We start from the raw sequence: 22,496 nt of genomic DNA, 5'->3' as shown, positions 1-22,496 counted from the left end.
TAAAACCTGTTGAGACAGAGCTCCACTCCCTCACTGCATGTGCGCCAAGTATTTTTTGTAACTTACTGTCTAGTTTGCGCACACAAAAAAACACTTGCACGATCGACATATACAGTTTTCTGGGTGAGGACGGCCTGGTTTCAAATTACTAATAATCACTCACCAACCTGAAGAACAGCTTTCTAATGTTGTGGTTTCTTGACACCGCAGAGGCCCACTTTCCCTCAATTTCATCTGTGTCCTCTTCTTCAAGATCAAATAGACAAAAACCAGAAGTGCTAGCAAAATGTAGGCTCTCTTGAATATTTGTGTGAATCAAATTTGACTTATTCTATGAAAAACTAAAGCCAAAATTAAATTGTTTCTCAGAGTACAGGGGTTTAGAAACTGGCACTCGCTAGAAAACATAAACTATCTCAAGTGTTGTACGTAAACAGCAACTAGCAATTTGTTAACTTCACTTCTAGTAAAGCAGCAAGTTTTCAATTCAGTTTAAAATGTTCAAGATGCACACATGACATTAATCTGTGCTTGCAAGTACCTGTACGCAGCTATTTCACCAAAGGGCATGACTGTACTTTTAAAGCTTTCTAGTGTTCCTGTTTTTCCTCTGGAATGTCAGCCCTCTTTTCTATAACACTCAGTCGATCAGTCAGTCGGACATCAGCTAGTGAAGAAGCCAGTCAGCATCCATCATGGCTGTTAACATCCCAGGAGTGATAGTGATGGTGTTTTTCTACCTGCTGGTCCTTGGGACCGGCATCTGGGCTTCTTTCAAGTCCAAAAGGGAACAGAAGAAAAGTGCAGCCACTGGAACGGAGATGGCCCTGCTGGGAAACCGGAGCATTGGCTTGGTGGTGGGGATCTTCACAATGACAGGTGAGGGGAACACAGCTGACACAACTAGGACGGAAACTGTGAATTACAAAGTTGTGATTATTAAGGAAATATATTTATAAGATTATAAAATATCTTTGAAGTCCTTTACAGATCAGGCATTATATCTGCTGGCTGCAAACTGATACAAACAGTTTCCATTAAGCAACGTGGTTGATGTTTTGAATAAATAAATACATATTTAAACAAATTCTGCACGAAGCTGTAACATTATAATGAAAACACTGCATAGAGTTCCTGTACAAACAGCCCACAACAGCCCAATGAAATATAGGCTGCGAAGAATGAGCAGGACTAAGGAATGTATAAAAACAAGGTCATCATTGAGGTTGTTTAGTCTTTTAAAACATAGTTAAGAATACCAAGAAAGGCAGAAACATTTCACGAGCGTAATTAATCATTGTTTCACAATTAAGATAAAATGGTGATCATTATTTTTTATTCCAAGGCGCTTGCACCGAGGTCCCTAAGCATCACTGACCAGCCAATAATATGACATTAAATCAAACCCTCGAGAGTAAAATACAACAACGGTTCCCAACAAAATAAAAGTTATAATCAAACTGTATTCATTCATTCAACTGTATTTATTATGTATTTATTATGTATTACAAAAATGAAACATGAATGTTAAACCTGGTGTTATCCAATATTCAGATTATAGAAATGTATGGAGATGAGCACATATGTAACAATATATTACATAATTTGCATATTTTAACATGACATTCCCGGAAACTTGTAATACAAAAAATATTGTCTTAATGTCAATAATCAACTGGAAGTTTCATGGTGATATCTATTAGTTAAAATGTTTACCCTATTCAAAGGTCTTCCCCTCTCCTCTCTTCCTCTGTATTAAATCAGACAGATCTTTTTAAATGTGTGAAACCTGTAATAATAAATTGTTTCAGTCCAAATGTTTTGGAATCATTCATTTCGACGACAGCATTTTTAAAACTGATAGAATGGTATCATATCATCATGAGATGATCTCACTCAAAGTGTATCAATGATGATGAATAATCACCCAACCTGTTGTCCTCTGTCCAAATAGCTGCTGTTTGTCTGCTAAATGACTTGCTGTGTGTTAATCCATCCCATAGCTACGTTTGTTGGAGGAGGCTTCATTGTTGGCACAGCTGAGATGGTGTACACGCCTTCTATGGGACTAACCTGGGTAATGGTGATGTTAATGGCATTCAGCTCATCTTTAATTATTGGTAAGAGTTTGAAATTACATCTGACAAAATACTGTATGTATAGACCTAAACAATAAATCTGAGAGTCATGAGGTTGAACTGTGCCACCAGATTAAATAATTAATTATTATTATTATTATTAATAATAATAATAATAATAATAATAATAATAATAATAGATAATAATAACTAGAACTGCAAGCAGTTATGACGGAGTCCTAGCTTTCCCAGAGTTGCCCCAGAGGAACAGCAGAATTTGCAAGTCAAACCTAAAGCGCAATATTGCAAGCCTGAGCTCCAAGGTCTGTAGTAAATTGAAAATGCAGGCTTCCCATTTATATTCATTTTATACATCCATTCTAACAGGCCACGTCCATTGTGACCAATCAGTACAACATTGTAGGCGTGGCCTCAGGAGTGGACCTAGATCATACCCTTCAAGTTTCGTAAAAATCGCACGCACCCTTCATGAGAAATAATCTTTTCGTATTTGTAACGCCCCCTATTGGCCAATCTTAGCCGAGAGAAAAAGTAATCAATCCCAGGCCAGTGTGGAGATTTAATCTCTTCACCTAGACTTGGGTCTTCCCCGAGTTCTCCTCCCAGCTGGATGGGCCTGGAACACCTCCCTAGGGAGGCGCCTGAACGTCCTTTCGACACAAAGGAGCAGCGGCTGTACTCCAAGTTCCTCACGGATGACTGAGCTTCTCACCCTATCTCTAAGGGAGAAGCCAGCCACTCTCCTGAGAAAACCCATTTTGGCTGCTTGTATCTGTGATGTAGTTCTTTGGGTCATGACCAAGCCTTCATGGCCATAGGTGAGGGTAGGAACAAAAATTGACAGGTAGATCGAGAGCTTTGCCTTCCGGCTCAGCTTTTTTTTCATTCAGTAAAGCAAATGTTACTGCAACAGCTGCTCCGATTCACGGGCCGATGATGCCATCGGGGCCCCATTATCTGCAAAAAGCAGCAATGAGATCCCCAGCCCACTGAACTACAACCCCTTACTTCCATGAATACCTCTCAATATCCTGTCCATGATTATCACAAACAGGAAAGGTGACAGCTCTGGCGGAGGACAACCCCCACCTAAAACGACTCCGACTTACTACCGAGAACCCGGACACAGCTCTCACTTTGGACGTACAGAAATTTGATAGCCCTGACTAGATAGCCTCACCCCATACTCCTGCAGCCCCTTTCACAGTATCTCCCGGTGGACCCAGTCATACAATACATCAATCCCAGGGGCTTTGCCACTGTGGAGTTTTTTGACTACCTCAGTGACTTCCACCAGGAAAATTGACAACAATCCCCCATCAGCCTTCAGCTCAAAATCCTTCTCACCTACAAATCCCTCCATACCCTTGGCCCACACTATTTTTCCGACGTCCTCCGTCTGTACACCCCATCCTGAAACCTACGGTCCTCAGACGCTGGCCTGCTCTCCATTCCCCACACCAGACTCGGTGCATTCGGAGAAAGATTCTTCAGTGTTGCAGCCCTGACCGATTAGAAAACCTTTCCTGCAAGTATCCGCAATACTTCATCCCTGGATATCTTTAAAAAACTCCTCAAATATCACCTGTTCACCACAGCCTACATCGTCCCTTAGCTCTGTTCCCCAAGTTGTTATTCATCTCTGTCTCCTGTCTCAGTGTGTTGTATGTACAGTTAATTCTCTAATCTGTCCTGGTTAGGACCAGAGTGTTTTATAACTTTTTTTTTTTTTTAAATGTTGCAATGCAGCAAATAAATACATTTTAATTGTGATGTCTTCTGTCCTATTCTAAATTAAGGTGGCTTGGTGTTTGCAAAGCCAATGAGAGAAAGAAGGTATGTGACGATGCTGGACCCTTTCCATGCCAAGTATGGAAAAGTACTAACAGCTGGACTCTGTTTGGTTTCACTTTCTCTTGATGTGCTCTGGGTGCCCACAACACTAATTGGTTTAGGTATGTTATACATAAATAAGCTCTTAACTTATACTTTGTTTACAATTCCTTTGTCTGTTAACACATTCCTTTATATGTTAAATGAAATAAATGTATACTTGGATATAAATTCTGACCTACACTGTGTAGATATGACTTACTTCAATGAATATAAAATGTCACTGATACAATATGTCTGACAGGAGGAACCATGAGTGTGGTCTTGGATTTGCCCTTCCCTGCGTGCATTTGGATCTCTGCTGCTGTCGCCATTACCTACACACTGCTGGGAGGTCTCTACTCTGTGGCCTACACAGATATTATACAGCTTGTGCTCATATTCTTCAGCTTGGTGAGTTTGATATACTTTTAGATTTTTGTTTTAGGTTATTTCTAAGGTAATAGTCCAGGAATAAAAAAAGGACGTCTTTAAAAGTTTTTTGTGTTAAAATATTACCATTTCTATTTGTCTCTGCAGTGGATCTGTGTTCCCTTTGTTTTGATGAGCTCTTACTCCTTGGACATTAGCCAGACACTGATGAACAACACCTTGCACGCTCCCTGGATTGGTACACCAGGGCTGAAAAAGACCTGGATAATGATTGATGATTTCTTATTCTTCGTAAGAAAGCAACAATATGGCTGAAATCAAATGCAATTAATTCTCTTGATAGATGCTGTATCTTCAGTGTGAAGGAAAAATGTTGCAGCATTTATGCTCATGAGGAATTAACTGACTAATTGTTTTCCTTTAAGGCACTAGGGAGTATGGGATATCAGGCTTTCCACCAGAGGACTTTGTCGGCATCTTCAACATCCACAGCTAAGGTCACTTGCTTTGTCTCTGCTGTCATCTTGCCTGTATTTGGGATTCCTTCTATACTGCTTGGGGCAGTCGCTGCATCCACAGGTATGAATGAATGAATGAATGAATAGGTACTACAAATAAGTAGTAAGGAAGGACAGACTGGAGCGAGAGCAAGAGAGACAGACATACAGACAGACAGACAGACAGACAGACAGACAGAAATAGACTGTGTGCTTACTTAAGTATGCTAAGACATTCATACACTAGGCAAAATGATTCTCTGCAAGATCTTCTCTATTTTCCCGCTTCTGTGCATAAGTTCTATGTTTTGTTTTGTTCCAGGCTTTATGTACTGTATATAATAAGATATGGCAAATATGTAGTTATTGAAAAGCCATTTGATTACAGTATATCACTATCCTGCAACATTCCTAGGCAAGGCAAGGCAATTTTATTTATATAGCACATTTCAGCAGCAGGGCAATTCAAAGTGCTTTACATAAAACATTAAACATTAAAAAGCAAATTTAGAAATTATAAGAAATTAAAGAAAGGCAACATCAAAAAGAAAGGTCTTCAGCCTTGATTTAAAAGAACTGAGAGTTGCGGCGGACCTGCAGTTTTCTGGAAGTTTGTTCCAGATATGCGGAGCATTAAAACTGAACGCTGCTTCCCCTTGTTTAGTTCTGACTCTGAGGACAGCAAGCAGACCTGTCCCAGATGACCTGAGAGGTCTGGGTGGTTCGTAGTGCAAGGCAAGGCAAGGCAAGGCAAGGCAAGGCAAGGCAAGGCAAGGCAAGGCAAGGCAAGGCAAGGCAAGGCAAGGCAAGGCAGCTTTATTTGTATAGCACATTTAAAAAATAAATAAATAAAAAAAAAACATTTCTCCGACCACAGGTCCTTTTGGCTCAGTAGTTCTACTTTTCACTACGATGTAGCCGTCGCTACAAAGCTTAGTTTAATCTCGGTAAACCTTGCTAAATCCGGAACAGTTCACAGTCTGTCTCTTGATAAGTTAAATATCTGACAAGTTCACAGACGTTGTCTTTCTTATTAACCTAGTTCACAGACTAAATCTGACCAGTTCACAGACGTGGTCCTTCTATGGATAATCTATTGTCACACCCGTATTTTTTGAGAGGTAATATTTCAGAAATATGTCCGTTATCTGTATTTTAGAGGCTTTCGCATAGCTCTCATAGCCGGAGGAAATTTTTTTCTCTTCCTCCTCTAAATCCTGTTTTTAATCTATGTCACACCCGCGTTGGAGAAATTCTCAGAAATATGTCCGTTATCTGTTCAAAAATACCACTAGATAATGACAAGAATAAAATTGACAGTGCAGTATAAGAAATGAAAGAACTGAGAGATAAAATACGTGAATAAAAGTTACAGTGCAGTATAAGAAATTGAACATTAAAGAGCAGTTATAGAATGTCATACAGTGTCATCAAAGCAACTTCAGTATAACAAATGAACAGTTATTTAAAGAACGGCAACATCAAAAAGATAGGTCTTTAGCTTTGATTTAAAAGAACTGAGAGTTGCTGCAGACCTGCAGTTTTCTGGGAGTTTGTTCCAGATATGTGGAGCGTAAAAACTGAACCCCGCTTCCCCCTGTTTAGTTCTGACTCTGGGGACAACAAGTAGACCTGTCCCAGAAGACTGAGAGGTCTGGGTGGTTCATACTGTAGCAGCAGATCAGAAATGTATTTTGGCCCTAAACCGTTTAGCGATTTATAAACCAGCGTTAGTATTTTGAAATCAATTCTTTGAGGCACTGGAAGCCAGTGTAGAGACTACAGTACTGGAGTGATGTGATCCACTCTTTTGGTCTTAGTGAGGACTCGAGCAGCAGCGTTCTGAATCAGCTGCAGCTGTCTGATTGATTTTTTAGGGAGACCTGTAAAGACTCCGTTACAGTAGTCTAGTCTACTGAAGATAAAAGCATGGACAAGTTTTTCCAAAACCTGCTGAGACATAAGTCCTTTAACCCTTGATATATTTTTAAGGTGGTAATAGGCTGACTTTGTAGTTGTCTTAATGTGGCTGTTAAAATTCAGGTCTGAGTCCATGACTACACCAAGATTTCTGGCTTTGTCTGTTGTTTTTAACATTGTCGTTTGAAGCTGAGCGCTGACTTTTAATCCTTCCTCTTTTGCTCCAAAAACAACCACCTCAGTTTAGTCTTCATTTCATTTAAGAAAATTCTGGCACATCCAGTCGTTAATTTGTTCAATGCACTTAGTCAGTTTTTGTATTGGACTATAGTCCCCCAGGCATTAAAGTGCCCATATTATAAGGTGACCAGATTTCTGAGACAAAATCCGGGGACATTTTCAGCTCAGAAGCTTGAAGATACCTTCAAAATAGGTAATGTTTTTATCTTTGTAAACTCAAAACGGGGACACTGCCCCAGGGGCGTCACTAGACCTAGAGCTGCACTGGGGCACAAGCCCCCCTAGGGGGGTCCATAGGCATGCTCCCCCTGTTTAAATGCATCAATCTGGTGCACTTTGAAAACAAATTCAGACAAGCAGCAGGGGGGGGTTCTATTTGTGGAGTAGTTTTGGAGACATGTCTCTTTGTAATTATGACATATATTAAAAAAAACTTTGTGATGTAGTACAACCAGCAGAACACTAATTATGTGTGAGGTAAGTTTAGAGACACTACTCAATTTAATTATTAAAATATGAAATGTTTTTGGCAAAAAATATTCCCCAAAATTATGCTTATTTATGAAAGGTATGTGCTGTAGTACAACCAGCAGGGGGGGGGGGGCTTCTATGTGTGGAGTAGTTTTGGAGACATGACTCTCTGTAATTATGACATATATTACATTTTTATTGGCAAAAAATATTCCCCAAAATTAGGCATATGCCTATTTTTGAAAAGTAAGTGCTGTAGTACAACTAGCAGGAGACCAGTTATAATTGAGGTAAGTTTGGAGACACTACCTTATTTAATCATTAAATTAATAAATATTTTTGTTGTATCTCTTTTCGGTGTTGTAGTCTGTAGACGGTAGTTTGTAGAAGCACTCGTCTTACTGCCATTTCTCCAGCTTGGAGGACGGTTCGTTTTGATGAAAATGAGTTTGTAGCTCGTTGTTTACCTTACTACGGTAGATGTGTTGTTTGTGATTTAATAACATTTCGCTGCAGATTAATTGATCCCAGAAGTTCAAATCTGTGAATATCTTTCTAACTTTACTGAAGTTGAGCTCTGAGCAGCGCTGCTCTGGCTGTCTTGAGCCTGCGCATGTAGGTGCGCGACTATACGTTTGGTCACTGTTTTCTTTCTTTCATTCCAATTTCGGGTCTGTCAGTCACAGTGAAAACCGGGGACATTTCCGGGGACAGCTCCAGCCGTGGACAGGTCACCGAAACCGGGGACAGGTCACCGAAACCGGGGACGTCTGGTCTACCTACCATTCATTTTGGCGTCCCTTTGACAGCAAATAACTTTACATCTGAAGCGTTTAAAGACTCTATTTGTCCATTGTTTATTTCTAAAGAAACACGACAATGTATAAAAGGCCTTGGATCTCACGTTATGGCTCCGTAGCAGACGTTTTTGTAAAAATAGGCAACCGATTGTGTCATAACCACGCGACTTCTATACCAAATTCAGTGTACATGGAAGAGGAACATACATGGTCCTTTGTTAAAGAATACTAAAAGAAATAAATCAACTAAAATAGTTAAAGTTGTATTTGTCCCTGACCAGTCTGCTATTGTTGGAACCACTATATATTATATATATCTTTCATCACTGTATTCATTTAAAACACATTTGCAACTGTATCAGCCTTTTCTAATTATCATTAGATTCACCGGGAAAAATTCACCGGGAAATTTCGCAGACCACCGGCCCAGTTTGTAGATGTTAGTTAGATGGCACCAACATTTGGCCTAATCATAACTGGCCTGGCAACACAAAGGCCAATGTTTTTTTTTTAGATCTGTGTGGTGACTTATTATGCCGGGGGTCTGGGGGTCCACCCCCAAAAAATTATGAGCGTTAAACACTTAATTTCCTACATTCAGGTGAATTTTTGTGGGAGTTATTTCTACCTTTTTCTGAATCAATTTATGCTGGACATATGTTTATGTAAAGGGAAACATAGGGGATCATTAAAAAAATAAAAACATAATGGAATATATTGCAATAAGGCTCTGAGGCATTCTGTATTGCTTTCAACTATTTATTCTCTGGCAGATACTTATTATTAATTATTATTAGTATTCTGACTTTTCTGAGTCAGAATACATGCAGCCTAGGCATCATTTACTCCTCCCTCCTCTTTTGCATCTTTTGTTGGGGAAGTAACCTCCTTAAATGTGCATATACAATTATTCACCTTAATGATACATTAATTAATTTTAGTGAATTAATAAACTCCTGGACTGTAATATTTCAGATGTGTTTTGAGCAAGATTTTTGCTCATGTCTAAACCTTTTGCACATTCAAAAATATATCTGTGTTCTCTGTGATTTGGAGGAGTTGTGATATTTTGATACAGCCACTATATTTCAGAAAATAATCTACCTGCACCATAGTCTGCTGTGCATTACGTGATTGTTTAGCTAGGGAAGTGGCTGTACGCTGCTCTACATCGAAGGTGGAAAACCAAAACTACTGCAGAAATACACAGAGCACAAACGCGACACATCTGCCGCAGCATGCCCACAGCAGAGCGCGTCCTTTATAAACCTTAGACTCTGTCTGTTAACGTTACCGATAGACTTCCAAACGTGACGAGGAAAAAAAGAGGTGTTATACGTTATAAACGGACAAGGGCTATGCCATCTGGGGAGGGTCCACTCACTGATCCCCCTATATTTCTGAAAGTCCTAGACATGGTTGTGACCTGCACTTTGTTAGTGCTTTCTGATTAGCTTGTGTTTGTGTTGAAATAAGAGGCTGCTGCAGCCCGCCGTACGGGTGAGCAGAGGCTGCACAGTTTGACCAGCGGGCAGCGGCCACACACCAGGGTTAGAACTGCTAAGAACTTGCAATGTATAACTATTATGAGACCGGCCCTCTTGGCCTCGAAACACTACGGGCCCACCGGGAAAAGTCCCAACTCTCCTGATTGCCACTCTGTCTCTGGTCCTCCAGGTTATTGTGGTTGATCGTATGAAATTGCAACACGGTCTCACGGCAGTTTGTGAAATTGTCACATTATTTTTAATCTATTGATTCGTGTACAACACGTTAATCAAATTTTTTTCGTGGTGGCCAGCACCATCTCTATACGGAGATTAACAGGGAAAGCAAACGTCACACCCCGGGACACAGCCGCGGGGGACACGCGACAATTTATGGGATGGCGGAGGTTGGGTTTAGGGAAAAAAACAACAGAGAAAGGACGCCTCACACGCCAGGAAATGGCCGTGGGGGACGCACAACAATAACGGGATGGCGGAGGTTGGGTTTAGGAAAAAAACAACGGGGAAAGGACGCCTCACACACCAGGAAACAAGCGTGGGGGAGGACGCCTCACATGCCGGAGACGACCACAGGGAACACGCGACAATAACGGGACAGTTAACAGGGAAACAAAGCGCCACACGCGGGACGTGATCCCCGGCCTCTGGGGTGAAAGTCCTGAATTGTTTGACCCATCCACCACCCCAACCAACCATTTGGCATTTCATACTACTCGCTACTGTAGTTGTGCTGTGATCACGACATATGCTTCCCATTTAAATACATTAGTTTACATTTTTGTGCTGGCCACCACGAAAAAAAACGAGAAAAAAGTCCCCATGTACACAAATCAATAGATTAAATAACGTGACCATTTCACAAACTGCCATGAGACTGGGTTGGAAATTGTGTCATATTGGACTTTGTTTTAGCTGGACACATCCTGTACTTGATATGGAGGCATTGACAGTTTGTCTAATTTTCTGAATTTTGATGGCGAAGTTATTGCAGGCCTTGTTCAGCTTTTCTGATCTTACCAGTGTGGCATTTCTCCATGAAGATTTTTTCTTACCAGAGACAGCTTTAACTCTACTGGGAGCAATGGTATCCAAGCCCGGATTACCCAATGGGCATTATGGGCACGGGCCCAGGGGCCCAGGAGCACTTGGGGCCCAAGCAAAGTCTTGATAATTATCCAGTCAGAATAAAATATAATTAATTATATAATTAAGTCTCGTGATTGTGTGTTTTATATGTCAGTTGGATGACTGGACAGGTAATGATTGGGAGAAGGCTGCATGCTCTGTGTAGATTGGCTAATGGTAAAGGTGGGTGGGCATAGAGCAGGTTGTTTACATCGTACTGATTCAAGATCAGTTTTCTAAGAACAAGTTGAGATTGAAAGAGTGGAATTAATTTGTAACAGATCCCCGGTCAGATTGGGTTGTATCAGCGAGTGAAAGTGTGGAAAAGGAAGCGAAAGAAGCGGCTGCAATAAAAAGTGTCCCACGAATAAATAGCTTTTTTAAAAGAGCTGGGAATGATGAAGAGGAGGATGTCGAGGAGCTAGCCAATGTTAGCTTGGAAGAATCGTTGCCTTCAACCAGCTACGCTCAGTCACAGCTAACGGTAGCTAACGGTAGCTAACGTTAACTTTAGCGAAGTTGTTGTGGAAAAAGACAGAGATGAGGCTGGTGTTCCGGTTTAACGAGAGACCATATTAACTGGCGACCGTCAGCCAAATGCGTCTGTTGTTGTCGTAGTGACGACAGAATACGTAGCTGTCCACGTGAATGCCTTTTTGTTAAGTTGTCATTAAAATGTTAAAACATAACGTTTACGTTACCTCTCTAATTTATCTTTAGAGTCTTATCTGAGGAAACTCGTCAGTCGCGTTTCAAATGTGGCTTGCTGTTAAGAAAAAAAGGAAGACAGCGTTGCTCTTCCTGTTAATGTCTATAATACGTTTTATTGAATACACCTATTCGTCTTCAGAGCTTGTTTAAGTAAACAATGTCACGTAGAAAACTATTTAGCCCTTTTAAAAGTAGAAAATAAATTAATAAACAACATGGATTCGAATTCGTACCATTGTGGGAAAATATATGAGACTCAGCAGTCTAACGCAGTGCGCCGTCACATTGCATCATTAACTGATGGGCATGGCATGATATGAACTCCAACGTCACACAGAGTCTCTTAAAATCAGGAGGCAGCCAGATCAAGTTGTGACCACACTGCATGCAGAAATTGCTCAGAAATTGTCTTGTTTGATTCCCACAAAATGCACGTCTGGTATGTTTTTCCATGGTAGGCACATAGAAATAAACTTCAAACTCAAATGTCCATCTCAGATAAACCAAATAATAAATAAATTAATAAAGAAAGAAACATCACGGGATTCAAACTTGTGCCATTGTGGGAAAATAAATGGGAAAGGCAGCAGACCAACTCAGTGTGCAACAGGCTCTACAGTAAAAAATGGTAAGTATAGCATTAAAATATCCAATACATCATATCTTTAACACAGGAGGCAGTCATCAAGTTGTGACCACACTGTCCATGCACATAAGACCATTTTGGTATTTTACTGGTTTCCAACACAAATAACAGCCATTTAAACTCAGATAATTAAAACCATAATATCGCTGCAAAGCAATGAAATGTTGATGTGGTAATACTTGGCTAAAGTTAAAAGATCCCACATCAGCTTCACAATAAATAAAGAAATTCAAGGCAAAAATGCATAGAATTGAGCAGTGGAAGGCCACTTTCCAAGAACGGTAAGGGATGTTAAACACTGACATTAAATATAGTCCTATTTAGAAAAAAATAGTCCAAATAAATAAAAAACCTGGCTTGAATTACAGTCGGGGAAGTAGGCCTCCATCCTCTGCTGAACCTTTTGGATGAAGCTTTTAATGTCCTTTTGGGTGATGTTATTTATGAAGTTGAAGGACTCCAGTGTTTTAAAAAAAAAAAAAAATGTTTAACCTTTATTTAACCAGGTAGGCTGTTGAGAACAGGTTCTCATTTGCAACGGCGACCTGGCCAAGAGAAGCTTAAGCGTGCAGGACAACATGCAGTTTCACATTCAATACAATAAAATAATACAGAATACAATAGGCTACATAAAGTATAGATTAAGTAGGCATTACAAAGCCGGCGCAAAGGGAGGTGTAAGTAAGTCTATGGATATGCGTAAACATGAATAGACAGTGTATATAGATGCTGAATGTAGTAAAGAGTCAATATACAGTTAGTGCAAATAGTGGACTAGGTAATGATGTAGATCAGTAATAACACGATATACATGAGTAGACAGACTATATAAATGCTGAAATGTAGTAAAAAGTCAGTATACAGTTAGTGCAAAATGTGGTCTAGATCAGTGGTTCCCAACCTGGGCTCCGGGAACCCCTAAGGGGGGCGGCAAAGATCACAGGGGGGGCGCAAGTCTTTATCTGGTTTGAGGTTGAGGTAAAAAAAAAAATATTTGCACATGTTAAACAAATTATGATAATACACTAGAATATATAATGTATACAAAAGTCTGTATAAAAACTATATATTTTTGTTCTCGCTTAAACTTGTAGGCAGGCTACTTAGTAGACCAAACCTCCGGGACCTCTTAACCTGGGACCCTTGCTGTCATCAGGTCAGCTGCTAGCTGCTAGCTGCTAGCTGCTATCATCCTCGTTTTTCCTGCCGCCACGGCATCACTATTTTATGAATGAAACATGGCGGAGAAACGTAAATGTGCAGATAACTCCTCTGTATCAAAAAAGAAAATAAGGGAAAGTTACCTCAACTTCGGTTTCGGATGGGTGGCTCAGCTTTTCTTAGACATCAGTAGGGGGGGCGCCAAGGAAAAAAGGTTGGGAACCACTGGTCTAGATAGTGATGTAGAACAGTAGATGTACACAAATTGTATGACAACAAAGGAGAACAGTTGAACATGCCAGGGCAGATGAATAGTGCAAAAGAGCGTAAACAGATATGAAAGCAGTGCAGGTGAGGATGTGCATTTGTGCAACTGTGCAAAGGGGCATGGCAGAGATAATGGAATAAGGGTGTGCAAAACAGAGCATGAATGATTAGATTACATTCAACTTTATTGTCATTGTGCAGAGTACGAGTACAAAGACAGCGAAATGCAGTTAGCGTCCAACCAGAAGTGCAAAAAAAAGACAGGTGGTGCATAGGCAGGACAATAAATATATTGCAGTGTTATAAGAGCAGAATAAATATAGCTATGTAATATGAACAATGTATGAACATGTACAGATATGTGCAAAGTAGTAGCAGTGACATTGTACTAGTAGTAAGAATAATAGATATAGATATATGCAGTGTATTAACAGAATATATAATAAGAAAAACAGAATAAATATGGATATTCTGTATGAACTATATAGACAGATATGTACAGTATATACAGCTATGTGCAGTGTGGTAACATTATAAGAGTAGTAAGAATAAGTGTATGTGCAGGATGAATAGTACAGTACAGATGGAGAACAGTTAGCACGTACAGTGATGTTACAGGAGCGCAGACAGACGTGCTTTAAAGGCAGTTAGTGGGATAAGGGTTTTGAGTTTCAGTGGTTTTTGTAGTTTGTTCCAGTCATTGGCAGCTGAGAACTGAAAGGAGTGGCGGCCAAAAGGAGGTGTGGGCTTTAGGGGTGACCAAGGAGATGTAACTTCTTGAGCGCAGGCTGTGGGTGAGCAAAGCTATTGTGACCAGTGAGCTTAGGTACAGCGGGGCTTTCCCTAGCAAGGACTTGTAATTGAGTTGGTACCAGTGAGTTAAGCGACAAGTGTGTAACGAGGGCCAGCCGACTAATGCATATAGGTTGCAGTGGTGGGTGTTATAAGGGGCTCTGGTCATGAAACATATGGCACTATGGTATACAACATTACATTTTTTCAGGTGAGAGTTTGAGGCAGTTCGGTAAATGACATAACTGAAATCGAGAATTGGTAAAATTGTTATTTTCACCAAGGCGAGTTTGGCAGCATGAGTGAAGGAGGCCCTGTTGCGGAATAGGAAACTGATCCTAGACTTACAGTGCTCATAGTATGCTCATTTTTAGGTTCATAATTGTATTTAGAGGTTGTACCAGAATAAGTTTACATGGTTTAATTTTCAAAAAACACCATATATTTGTTGTACTGCACATTGCTGCAGCTCCTCTTTTCACCCTGTGTGTTGAGCTCTCTGTTTTAGCTACAGAGTGAGACCTCTCACTTCTGTTCTATCTTTGTTGGGAGTCACACATGCGCAGTAGTTAGGTAAGGACTATTAGCCAGTCAGAAGCAGAGTATGAGGGCGTGTCCTGATAGTAGTTAGGTAAGGACTACTAGCCAGTCAGAAGCAGAGTATGAGGGCGTGCCACGCTAGCAGCTATGCAAACATTATAACGTGTGTTACAAAGTGACGGACATTTGTAAAGGCTGGACTACAACAGAGCTGTTTGGAGCAGTTTGTTGTTTTCTGTTGGAGATGGTAAGTCCCTTTGGGGTGGACTTTGGGCTTTTTCACTTTGTAAACCTATAATATGCACAAGAAAGATATATAACACAACAAAGGAAAGGGAAACAGCCAAAAAGCATAATATGAGCACTTTAACTTTAGATTGAAGGTGGTTTATATGTTGCTGGAAGGAGAGGGAACTGTCTAACCAGACACCTGGTACAGCGGGGCTAGCAAGGACTTGTAAATTCGTTGGTACCAGTGAGTTAAGCGTTGAGTGTGTAACGAGGGCCAGATGACTAATGCATAGAGGTTGCAGTGGTGGGTGTTATAAGTGACAGGTCATGAACATTCATGAGGGTGATGTGCATGCAGGATACAAAAAGTCCTCATCCACATTGGGACATCCTACACACAGCCAATGAAACCATTGGGTGCATGATGTTCAATCTAACACAATTGAAAGAAAATATATAAATTAGATTTTGTCTTTATAAATAATGCACTATCCATGAAAATAACTTTAAAGGTATTTAAAGGTTAAATGCAGGATCCGGTAGATTTAAAAATTATACACAGCGGATCGTAACTCATCACTTTGTCAACATTAGTTTCTCCCTTTGCCACGGAATAATGTGTTGATCATCAAATCAACCTCAGACGCAACGCATGTAGTGGGCGAAGGTTTGATCCATCAGACGGAGCAAAATCGCAAGGGAGTCCTATGTGGAATCTGGGGCCACAGCTATGCTAGGCGATAGCAGCATCCATAGCAACCAAAACGTGTCAGTTTCACATTATTCTGGCGATATCTGAAAAATCTTCGCAACAACGAGCAAGCGAGTGATTATGTACATTCACTGAGTGAATATTATGAAAATAAAATATATATTTCTTGCTAGAAATGTAATCAAAATGCATTTTTATGCAGAAACTAACTCAAAATATAGATTTTTTCACTAAAAATGAGAGAAATGTCCGGCATGTTTTTTGTTCTCATGGCCAGAATCTTGAAAGTCACGTGACTTGGACGCAAAATAATAGGAAAAGAATAGGCAGGAAAAATGTAACAGTTATACAATTCAAGGGCCATTATTGTAACCCCTCTACGTTATTACACTTTGGACCAACGTAGTCAGGGTAGTTTTTATATGAGACTGGGTTGATTGATTAGAGTGCACTTACTACGAAGGTCCAATGCCTGTCCTTGCAGACAGCCCCAATCAACACGTCCCACTCAGTAACATCAAGCTGCAAGTGATCATTAGTTTTAGATGTCATAATTGTACCAAACACCTTTTAAAAGCAACTACTGTTGATGATTATCCTTACCGTTCTCATCCCCTTTGATGTCCCATTCCAGATGTCATTTCGAGGGTGTCAATCACCTTGATTTGCTTTTCGGTTATCCGTTGTGTCAACCACAACAGATAAGCATTGACAATCTACACAAAAATTATTAATGTAAATATCAAAGAGTAAAAGTCTTACAGCAGCTTACAATACAAGACTTACCTCACTCTCCAATTCCCTCCCAGGAGCCAAGTTGTTACAATCAGCTGTAAAAAGCTTATAGGAGCCCAACTTAGCCAATAGAATCTCCCCTATTTCTGAATTATGTCCGAGAACTGGAAATACAGAACATGTCAGTCATTTAAAAGAATATATAGCATTATAATACTTGATTTCACATTACTATGGAGAGGACTCTCTCCTGGGGATGTGGCTAGTAGAGGGTCAGAGGAATTGATGGCAGGTGTATGGGGTTGAGAGTTTGAGGGGAGATTTGTGGCAGAGCTGGAGTGGGTGTTTGGTTGTTGTGAAGGAGATGGGCAGGCCAAAGGAGAGTTGCTAAACTTTTTTAACTTGGCAGGAATCCTCTCTTCTGGCTCTATAAAATGGATCAATTGGTCAATGTTGGCCACAGTTTCTGTTGTTTGACCAACCAATTGTAGGCCTACAAATTTCCCCCTAATATTGGTTATCCTAAATGGACCAAGCATGTCACTCTCCAGTTTTCCTCCTTTCCTCTGTTGCTGTCGGATGTTCTCTCTGAGGACAAAATCTCCACTATTGTCCTCACAACCTTTCTCCAACTTGCGTTTTCTTATGGTTTCCTGACTCTTCACGGCATTTTTCTGCACTCTCTGGTACACTTGTTGCCAATGCTCGTTTCCCTCATCAAACACCTCCTCCCTCAGAATAAGTTCTTCCACTTCTTCTGTTGTCACCTAAGGTACCAACATACCACATGGTGTTGTATTCCGAACTATTTATCCAAGTAATTATGATCACTTACTCCAAAACAAATACAGCAACGTACCTCATACTCTTCTGGCACCTCAGATGGGTATCTGGCCTCCCTTCCAAACTGTAAAAAAATATGGACTATACTGTGTGGTCAGCTTCTTTCTTGTCCTAAGTCCGAACGTGACTGGCTGGAGGAATTGGTCCCATTGTGTTGGCGTGTTCCTGGCCATTTTGTTGAGAGAATTGACATTTTTTGCATTGAATAACATAACAGCAGGCATTTTTATGTCCCTAATTAAGTCCATAGTACTCGCTGTGTAGGTGTAAATTGGCCAATTAAACAATGCACAGACCTGTGGATGGTGCCATTAAGCTTCTCAACCAAGCCATTGGTTTGAGGGTGGTATGGGGAATAGAAGCTCCGTTGAATGCCAAGGGCTTTAAAGAGCCTGGCATTCACCTTAAATTGAATTTTGCAGAAAAAAGGTCAGCATTTACAGTACGGCTCAGTAAGAAATAAGCAATGTTTGTCATGAGTGTTCACCTGGTTTTTGAACTCTGTCCCCTGGTCTGTAAGCAGTCTCTGAGGTACACCAAATTTGTATACAAAATCCAGAATACAATTGGTCACCTCATCTGCTGATTTATTCTTCAGAGGATAGGCCTCTGCCCACTTTGTGAAATAATCAACCATTACACAAATGTATTGATTACCACCCTCAGTTACAGTCAGCTTCATGAGGTCCATCCCCACCAGTTCAAATGGCTCTGTTACCTAAAAGTTAAGAGTTGGATAATTAAACACCGGTACAGGAAGCATGTACGCACATTTAGCTGCATGGGATATTCATTGCACAAATAACCTCACCTCTATTGGGTTTTACTGTTTTTTTTCTTTTAGCCTGCATGCTTTGCCTGGCAACAAGAACACTGACCAATTTGAAGCCAAATAATATTCAAATGAATGTATATCATAGGCATTTGGTCAAGCAGAAACAGTAAGTAAGGGAAAAAGATCACGTGCGTTTTAATAGAATCCATTTAATTATTAATTCAATTTGACAGATTGATTTGTTCAGTTGGCCTTCATGTAAATAAACTGAGGTCATTTTGGGTGACCCTTTTAACTTACCCATTTGCAGATATCAGCCTCCATTCCAGGCCAAGGCTGATATAACAACTTTTGCAAGATGCTCCTGCTTGTCTTGCCATCTCTGGCATATATAGTAAAGAACTCCTTCTGGTCAAAAAAAGCTAAATTTATTCTAAATATAACAGAAAAAAATCATTGTGATTGAGGAAATATGACATTTGAACTTACCCTTAAGTACAAAATTTGATGCTCTTCCCTTAATTTTGTATCTTTGCTGTTTTGTTAAACCCAAAGGGAATAAATTATGGACTATAAAGTCCATCATTTCTTTAACGAGTTTTGGATTCATTCTTTTATTTTGTTCTTCCTTTTTTGTCTTTTTTAAACAAACTTTTCTCCCTACTTCCAACACTGTTGTAACTTCTGCAAAGCATATATACTGATAGTACTAACGAGTAAATGACTGCAAACTTGGCTTGATTGGCTCACCTAATTTGCACCTGCAATTGACATTATTGTCAATTCTGTGGACACACATGAGATGGCCAATAATCACAAAGAGGTGTGTTGTTTGGGTTAGCATATACTTCTGGCCTTATATTGTATGTTTTCTATAACTGATTATCCATAATCTTGTGTAACAATTTCGTATCCAGCCTATAAATAAATGGCTTGTGATATTTTCACATTTTAAGTAGCCTATAACATCAAGCTTGAAGCTACTAACATAAATAGCCTATATAATGAATCTTAATGTTAGTAGCTTAAGGCTACACGCTGTGGTCACAACTTGATCTGACTGCCTCCTGTTTTACAGTTTTTTACAATCACTTTGGCACTAATTTCAGAACCTTGACGTCATTTTTCAAAACTCTATCAAAATGCACATTTTTCTAAACTAAAACACTTTTTCACTATTTCAAAAAGCAATTCACATATTACATTTCAGGTGATTGTCTATTCATTCCATTACAATGATCTAACTATCAATCGATACAACTGCTCAAAATGATAAGTAACTGTTGCATTACTCTTAATGCATAGTTGTATGGAAACAGACAAATAATATTCCATGTTTAGATCATGAAAGTTTCAAGATAACAAGATTCATTGTCACCAACTAGCGTGGAGCATGAACCAATTAGACTACATGATCTGTGGATGTAATATTTCATCATCATTCTTTACTGTAATGTACTACTGTTTACTGTATCAGATACTGTTTCTATGGTCCCATGTACCACCTTTCAGACTATTTACTGTATTGACAGTACTGCACTGTATGCATGCAGGCCCTTGGAATTGCTTGTCCAATTCTGCCAACTTGTTACTGATGATTGAGATATAAACTTTATATATATATATATATATATACATATATACTCATACCACATTGTTCGCCATGCCCAAAGATTTTTTCCAAGATGTTTGGCTAATTGCAATGTAGATGAGAACCTGTGGCCAAATCCACAAGACAGAGTTGATGAAGATGTAGAAGTACAGTAATCACTTCTTTTTTACTGTTTTGCTTTTTACAGTACAAGCAAGTTGAGGAACACTGCATTTGATGTTTTACAGTACTGTGTTTTCTTTTCTATTTTGTAGCTAATTGATTCAAATAACCCTATGTTGTGATCGTACTGTATTGTTTTTCATCAATACATTTCACATTTTGTTCAATGATTCCACTGTGTCTGTAGTATTCTCTCTACTACTGCAGTACTTTTACAGGGATGCATTTACATCTAGTACCATAATGAAACACGTATCAGCTATTTTGTACTACAATATTTAATGATGTACGAACGATGACCCAGTGGAACTATGGGTAGCTTGTGTGTGGGTGATCTAAAGTAACGTTTCAATGGCATTTCACAATCAGTTCGTTTTTTGAACCGATGATTGTGCAAGTGCAAGATTTCTTTAAAGATATGAATGCACAATGCAATTTTTGAACATTGGACAGCCTGTGTTACAAGTGATGACCGTTTTGAGTTTTGTGTCTAGAGTTTTGAACAATGACATCAAGGTTCTGAAATTAGTAGCAAAGTGATTGTAAAAAACTGTAAAGATATGATGTATGAGATATTTTAATGCTATACTTACCATCATTTACTGTAGATCCTGTTGCGCACTAAGTTGGTCTGCTGCCTTTCCCATTTGTTTATTTAAATGAATTAATTAAATTAATAAATTAATTTTAATTAATAAATTAAATTAATGTTTACATTGCTTAGTTGATAGTAGGCTCTTCTCAGCATACCTCAAACAGATAATGTGACTATTTTTCAGTGTTTCCTTCTTGTGTGTCCATGCCTCAGACTGGAACCTGACTTCCTATGGTTCTCCATCTCCATATGAACGAGGGGAATCAGCTCTAGTTCTGCCCCTGACCCTGCAGCACCTCACCCCGTCCTTCATCTCCATCATCGGTATTGGATGTGTGGCTGCCGCCGTGATGTCATCAGCTGACTCTGTTTTGCTTTCTGCATCTTCTGTGTTCACCTCCAACATATACAAGAACATCCTGAGGCCTCAGGTGAAAAATGTATTTGTTCTTTTAGTTTGGTACACCGCATCAAAGAAAGCTACCTAAAGCACTGCTTGTTATTGTGAAGGTTTGACGTTCCTTTTGAAAGGTAAATGGATTGCACCATTCACCCCATTCACACACACACATTCATACACTATTAGCCGAGGCTACCATACAAGATCGCACCTGCTCCTAAGATAAACATTCACGCACATATGAGGTTCACTGTCAGTATCAGTATCTTGCCCAAGGACACTTTGACAAGTAGACTGCAGGGGCCAGGGATCGAAACGCCAATCTTCCGATTGGTGGATGACCGCTCCAGCTCCTGAGCCACAAAATAGAAGGAATGGAGTAAAGGACGGTATCAATTGAATAAAGTGGCATTATAGAGAAACATACTAGGAAGAGGAGTGAATAGATAAGGAAGCAGTTAAAGAGTTATTTAAAGCAGGACAGTCTAAATTATCTGCTGTTTACCTGTTCTTCCTCTCTACTTTTTTTCTACAGGCATCAGACAGAGAGACTCAGTGGGTGATCCGTGCTTCTGTCTTGGTAGTGGGCTTAGTTGGTACATCACTGACCCACCTGGACAACAGCATCTTATTGTTCTGGTTCATTGGTGGTGAAGTGGCCTATGTCATAGCCTTCCCTCAACTCGTCTGCGTCCTCTTCTTCAACATCTCCAACGGTTACGGGGCTGTTATGGGTTTCCTGGTGGGAACTGTGTTAAGACTTCTCAGTGGAGACCCATCACTAGGGTTAACACCAGTCATTCACTTCCCAGGATGCACTCTTGAGGACGGTGTTTATGTCCAGTACTCTCCAGTTAAGACCATCTCCATGCTGTCTGCCGTTGCTGCCATCTTATCTTTCTCCTACCTTGCTTCTGTGCTCTTCAACAAAGGCCTGCTTCCTGAGAAGTGGGATGTGTTCAAAGTGAAAGTCCAGCACTCACCACAACCACTGACTCCAACAGATGGCGACACAGAACAGAAAGAGAATGAGAATTTAAATAGAAACAACTGCCAGACTGAGATATTGGAGCCAATGATTAGCACAAACTGTTAGCATTATTGTGTGTAGTAGTATCAGGTTTTTTAAGCATAATATAGACTAGTAAATAACATAGACTGTAAAAAAAAAGATGTATGATGTGTCTCCACTTCCTCCCACTGTACAAAAGTGAAATATTCCGGATACAGGGTGGCCATCTTGTAATTTTGGAGCATGCGCAGTAGTGATCGGGTAGTGGAGCCACGGAATCCAAGTCCTGTCCATACACCCTTCAAACCAATTGTGAGTCAATCTCAACTGTTAATTGTGAAAAAAAAAAGAGTATATTTACAGATTGAATTTCGTCA

The 22,496-nt window shown here is 39.9% G+C and overlaps 1 protein-coding gene across 1 annotated transcript; it reads left to right on the top strand.

The window, feature by feature from the left end:
* The first annotated feature begins 631 nt into the window (after nucleotides 1-631).
* LOC116036161 (high-affinity choline transporter 1-like) lies at nucleotides 632-22,203 on the top strand. Its single transcript, XM_031279655.2, has 8 exons — nucleotides 632-879; nucleotides 2,004-2,120; nucleotides 3,899-4,054; nucleotides 4,237-4,385; nucleotides 4,512-4,655; nucleotides 4,790-4,943; nucleotides 20,921-21,138; nucleotides 21,643-22,203. Exons 1-8 carry the CDS (start codon nucleotides 696-698, stop codon nucleotides 22,201-22,203), a joined length of 1,683 nt encoding a protein of 560 aa, XP_031135515.1. The 5' UTR covers nucleotides 632-695.
* Nucleotides 22,204-22,496: the final 293 nt, after the last annotated feature.

Source organism: Sander lucioperca, chromosome 15, assembly GCF_008315115.2.
Source record: "Sander lucioperca isolate FBNREF2018 chromosome 15, SLUC_FBN_1.2, whole genome shotgun sequence".
Taxonomy (NCBI): Eukaryota; Metazoa; Chordata; class Actinopteri; order Perciformes; family Percidae; genus Sander; species Sander lucioperca.
The sequence above is the reverse complement of the archived record's forward strand: the minus strand, read 5'-3'. Positions and strand labels throughout refer to the sequence as shown.